We start from the raw sequence: 6000 nt of genomic DNA on the forward strand, positions 1-6000 counted from the left end.
CTAAAAATCGTTTTATTAATTGCTGTAGTAAAAGCAGAATAATACACTCGCTGTTATAGGATAATAAAACATTTTGAGATGGTAACAGTAATACTGCATCATCACACCACTCCATCACTGATTATTTTCCAATAATGTCACATCACAGAATACTTTATTTCTCATTTATGATTAAACCTGTCAGAGGTTGGAGCCTCTATGGGAAACAAAATCTGACCCAAATGCAGGGATAGAATAACAAACTGGGAATTTATTAAAGATAACAAAACTACAAACACTTGGAAACTCTACAGAGATTTAGGTGACTAAAATACAATAACAAACACAAAACAGAGAACAAAAAACAAGTAGCAGAGATCAGGGGACAAAACCAGGGGACAAAAGACACAGCTTGCTGGATATGTGGCTGAATAGCTTAAGACCAGTCAGAGTGCCCATGCTGATCTGTGCCCACTGGCAAAAAGTGCCTACAATGTGCACGTGAACATCAGAACTAAATCATGGAGCAATGGAAGTAAGTGGGCTGTTCTGATGAATTATGTTTTCTGGATGAACAAATGCATGTGAGTTTCTTACCTGCAGAAGAGATGGCACCAGGATGCACTATAGGAAGAACGCATTGTGATGCTCTGGGAAATGTTCAGATGGAATGCTTTCCATCCTGATATTGCAGGCCAAGTGTGTTCACTAATGGCAGTGGCATCTTTCAGCAGGAACACACTTTAAAATTGTTTAGGAACGGTTGAACAAAATATCTAAATGTCCTCTAAATTCACCAGATATCAATCCAATCCATCATCTGTGGGATGTTCTGAACAACCATGTCTGATCCATGGAGGCCCAACATCACAACTTAACAGACTTTAAGGATCTGCTGCTAACGTTTTGATCCAGATCCTACTGATCACCTTTGGAGGTCTTGTGAAGTCCATGACTTATCAGGACAGAAGTTTATAACACAATATTATTCACACACATGCCTTTGGAAGGGCACTGAATTCCCAGGGCTCAGTATTCCCCAAGCTCTATGTTCCTGTGGTTATTTTCCAGGTATTTTGTTCCAAAAGACATGTATTTTCAATTATTTATATTTAAAGAACACTTTATTACCAGGTTCCAAAAAAGACCCTACTGTACATTCCAGCTTCCTATATTATAATCTGTATGTCCGTGTAGTTCCAAACCATATGTTCCTAGACACTTATATTTTCAAGTCTATATACACTTTGGAAAAGCATTAATAAATATCCTTTTTTTAAATAAAATGGAGAATATTACAAGTATTCACACTTCACACTGTTGGATCGTAAGCAGGTTTTAAGAACTTCTTCACAATGCCAAAAGAAGAAACAAGAGCAAAAATAGAGAGTAGGCAATTTCAACTCAAACAGGCTGTTCATCAGCTGATTAAAGTTTAAGTTAAAATTTAAGCTGTTCATCAGATGATTAAAGACCAGAGACTTTAAAAGTTAAAATCTGTGCAAAAATATGGCTTTAATGTCACTGACCTTCAGAGAGTCACACTGTCATGATCTCCTGATGGTAAAAGCAAAAAGGCTTTCTGTTTTTGAACGTGGCAGATTGTTGAGCTACACAGAGCCGATCGGCCCTATACGCTCACTACGCAGGTTGCGTAGGGCCCCGCAACTTACGCAAGGCCCCGCCTCCCCCTGCCTCATTTTACAGAGCGTGTTAATGTTTACTGTGTAGATGACAATATGAAGCGGAGCTATGCTCAAGTTTGTTAGTAGAGGAGATGCTGTCAAGTGTGAATGTGTGGCAAATGGTTTACATGGCTCACGGGTCAGGTAGGTCAGGATCGGCTCTGGAGCTACACAAGAAAGGGCTCTCACAACGAGCCATCACTGCTGAGGTTGAACGCAGCAAGACAGGCGTTTTAAATTTCTTAAAAGATCCTGAGAGATTTGGGACAAATTCAAGCGGTAGACCCAAAAAGATTTCACCCGCACTGAGCCGGAGGATCCGACGGACTGTCCGAGAAGACACAGGCCACAGGCCCTCGACCCAAATTAAGGCCATTACTGAAGCTGACTGCAGCCCAATAACCATAAGACAGCATCTGCGAGAGAAGATTTTTTTTTTACTCTTTTAGTTCTGTTGTGGGTTTTTTTGTGCTGTGGTCTTAAACTTTTGATCAGCCGATGAACAGCCTGTTTGAGTTTAAATGCAGTTTTCAACTCTGCTTTTTGTCTCTTTCTCCTTTTTCTACTTTTGACATTTTGAAGCAGTTCTTACATCCTGGTTATGACCCATCAGCGCAAAATGCAAATACATGGAATGTTTCCCTCGGTCTTAAGAATTTGTTCATGAGTGTACAGTATTTCTGGTGTCCTATATTCCCCAAACCATATATTCTGGGCATCTTAGGGCCTTTTTACACCTGGTCACTTCATGTGTTTTCTCTGATCCGATAGCTAAACTGTTCCATTTACATTAGGCCACGTAAATGCGTCTCGGCGAATCGGATATCGATCCGATCTTTCTACTCCCGCCCAAAATGCTAATATATTTGACCTCATTTCCGGGGTAATTGAAACGGAACACGACCTTGTGTGTGCGGTTGCTACAAAAAACAGCAATTACTGTTTGCTGCATTTTTGCTGGTGCAGCAGTGCATTTTAAGACCCAACGAGACGCCTGGGTGAAAGATCGGAGCCAGCGCTGGTGGGATAACATATTTGTTTCTGGACCATAGGAGTATAGCGCTGACGTATGTGGCTTGAACAACCACATTCATTTACACCTGTCCAGTTTCATCTGAAACACGTCCCAGACCATCTCCTGAAGGGGTTTGTACCGTCGGATTTATATCCGTCTCCAAAACGTTTCAGAGGGCATTTAGACCTGGTCTTTTTACCATCGGATAGATATCTGATCACAGAAAACACATGAAGTGACCAGGTGTTAAACCCCCTTATATTCACCTAACCCTATATTCCTATTGGCCTATATTCTCAAGCACCTATAACCTAATACCATATGTTCACAGAGATATTCATGAACAAGGTTCTCATGTTCCCAATCCACAATGTGCTCAATCTCAAAATATCCACAATCTTATATTCCAAAGCCTATATTTTAGCAAGGCCTTATATTCTCAATTACTGCACCCCGAACACCCCGAATGTTCTTATGGGCACTAAATACAGTACAAGTCCATGTTTTCCCACAGTCTAGTATTCCCAAGACTGTATATCCTATATATCCCACATTAATACTAATATGACATTTAGTATTGAGTTTACAAGAAATAGAGCTGTATAAAGGGAGGACAATTTTTATTGGAGTTAATACTAAGTGACTGGTGAAACACCAATCTGGTGTGTTTCAAGCTGTATTGTTCCATCTACTCTCTAGTGTGCCGTGTAGCCAACATTGGGACATCGGGAGGGAAGATTTTTCCGGGCTAGTTTGACTTGACACTTTGCTTTGAATAAATAAACTTTTGGTTTGTTTTTTTTGTTTAATTTTATACCTACCCTAGTGTTACAGAAACCAGTTTACACAAACATTTACCCCAAATTTTACTTAAGGATCGATAAATTTATGCAATACAAATGCAATACAAGTGAAATGTCTGAAATGAAAAAACATGACACACATAAGACTGATGATCAGTGCATATTGAAAAATTTATTAGAATATTTCATTATATTTGCCTTTCTTTTTTTTTTTTTTGCAGTTTTCAAAGAGAGGAAAAATGAGAGGAAAGGAGTTAAAATTCGACCATTTTGTGGACAAAAATAACAAATACAACGAAGCTAAATAGATTACACGAGTCTTAGTGTTTAGACGTGCTTCAGTGTTAAAAACTCTTAACTCTCAGGAAAAACTCAAACACCTAAAGATTTATAATCACTAAATTCACAGTATACTGTTTGATCGATTAAAACCAATAAATCATTTTAAAATCATGTTATTAATGATTCTTATTCATAATTTATCATCTTCCAGATTCATCAGAACACAATTATTCTCTGATATGTTATATATTGAAGAGAAAAAGGCACCTTTATTAGAGAGATATAACAGATATATCTTGATTATTAGATTAAGTTGAGCATAATGCCAAGAGGAGAGGGGGAAAAAAATCACACTGTTAATTAATTACTGAACATTTATGAAATTAAAAGGTTTTGATATTTTGGTAGCTGGAAGCCCCATAAAAATAAGTAAAGTGGAAAAAAGCTCTTGCTAGGCTTTGGCTGAGATCGTGTTTCGCTGATATGGACATGGAGAGGAGTATTCAGTCGCAGCTCTCTCACCTTTAGAAGGAGAAAAAAAAATCAGAATTAATACAGCAATCAGTATAACACAACAATATGAGCTCTGTGTATAAAATTGCTTTGGACAGCTGTGCGTACCGATGTAGTAGTAGTCATAAACCGTCACTACAGCTGGTCTCAGGTTCTGCACTGAAAGGTCCTGTATGATTTTCAAGGTGTAAACCCTCTCCTTTCCGTTTGTAAGCTGAAACAGAGAAAGATTATTTTCATTTCAGTCTTACCTTATACTATATAAAAAAGATGAACCTAATTAGAGTTATAACCTGATTCGATAACAATTACCTAAACATCTATAGAATAAATATAGTCTTTTTTTTTTATCAGGATTTAATGTGGAGACTAACATGAAAATGTGCATATTATTGTTCTGGTTAAAATATAAAACGATCTGAAAATTTAATTTTCAATAACTGAAAGTTTAATGATGCCACAGAGAAACACAGTGTTTAAGTAAAGTGGTGTGTGTGTGTGTGTGTGTGTGTGTGTGTAGGGGGAGTGAGAGAGGAGGTTTTTCTTACTTTATTCAGGTAAATAATTGCTCTTTCTTCAGTTTGATCCACACGTTGCACAACTCCGTCATTGAACTAGATCAAAGATAATCAGAGATTAATGATAAGTGGTCAATGATCTGATGTTTAGGACAGAATTTAGTTCAGTTTCATCACGTGTTCAACATTATAAATGAATAATATACATATTTATATCTTTTATTATGCTTTATGTTTCTCATACGTTTGAATTTCCGTTCACAAGCTGCACCGACGTCGCGTCAACTCTGAAGCCAGAAAGAGCCTTGACTTCGATGACCACCATGTTGGTCTTCAAACGATGACCATTATACCTGAAATTAACAGATCATTAGTCACTCAGTTTCACTTCATTTCAGGTTCTAAAGTACCTGACATATATTTCATAAGCTACAGTATAACCTCAGCTTTCTTAAAGTAACTTTGAAAAAGCTTTTAAAACTAATTGAACATTACGCTCATTATTTAAAGATGAAACTGAAATAAATGAGAACATTTTATAAGGTGATCACTTTCACAGATTGGTTCTTTAGCTGTGCTGTTCTGATAATATACCATAAAACACTCCAGGTTGTGTTAAGTTATTAATAATACTACAATTGCAAAGAAAATTCTTGATAAATTGGAGTTGCAGTAGAACTCACGTGACAGTAATCTTCACTTCAAGAATTGGAATCGGAACCCTGCAGTTTCCGTTCGCTGAAGCCAAGATGGTGAATGACGAGTGACCAGGAGGAGGAGGGATGTGGTAGCGCAAATTGAACTAGAAAAAAAATAAATGAACGTTATAAATTAATAATGGAGCTGGAGCTGATGTGACTGAGTAAAGTGAGTAACACGATGATCTACTGACCTGCACGTACACACAGCCTTTCCCTTTTGCTTTAACGTTATAATCACCAGGAACCTCCTGCAGCTCACGCTCCTGATACAGCAGTCTGTTACTCTGATTGATGGTGAACGTGATAATCTGCCCTGATGGTGATGTTATAGTAACAGTTACAGATCCTGCTGGACTGTAGGTGGCGAAGCCGTACTTTGCCAGAGCCTGAAGAGCCACGACAGTGTCCTAGATGATGGGAAAGTGTACAGTGAAAGTGTTAAAATGTAAACAGAAACTTTTTCTTAATAAGATGTAATATGACTTCAAGCAAAGAATTCACAAC

General features: G+C 37.8%; 1 protein-coding gene across 2 annotated transcripts in view; it reads right to left on the reverse strand.

The window, feature by feature from the left end:
* Nucleotides 1-3634: 3634 nt before the first annotated feature.
* The window catches only part of LOC132853164 (alpha-2-macroglobulin-like protein 1), a 25369-nt gene continuing 23003 nt past the window's right edge, over nt 3635-6000 (reverse strand). For both annotated transcript variants that reach the window (XM_060880654.1, XM_060880653.1), the window contains 6 exons: nt 5688-5903; nt 5479-5597; nt 5040-5148; nt 4826-4891; nt 4386-4491; nt 3635-4286 (listed from right to left, as the gene is read on the reverse strand). In XM_060880654.1, coding sequence (XP_060736637.1) covers nt 4216-4286; nt 4386-4491; nt 4826-4891; nt 5040-5148; nt 5479-5597; nt 5688-5903 — 687 coding nt within the window. In that variant the 3' untranslated portion in view covers nt 3635-4215. The remainder of the gene's footprint in view (nt 4287-4385; nt 4492-4825; nt 4892-5039; nt 5149-5478; nt 5598-5687; nt 5904-6000) is intronic.

This window comes from Tachysurus vachellii, chromosome 11 (assembly GCF_030014155.1).
Source record: "Tachysurus vachellii isolate PV-2020 chromosome 11, HZAU_Pvac_v1, whole genome shotgun sequence".
Classification (NCBI taxonomy): domain Eukaryota; kingdom Metazoa; phylum Chordata; class Actinopteri; order Siluriformes; family Bagridae; genus Tachysurus; species Tachysurus vachellii.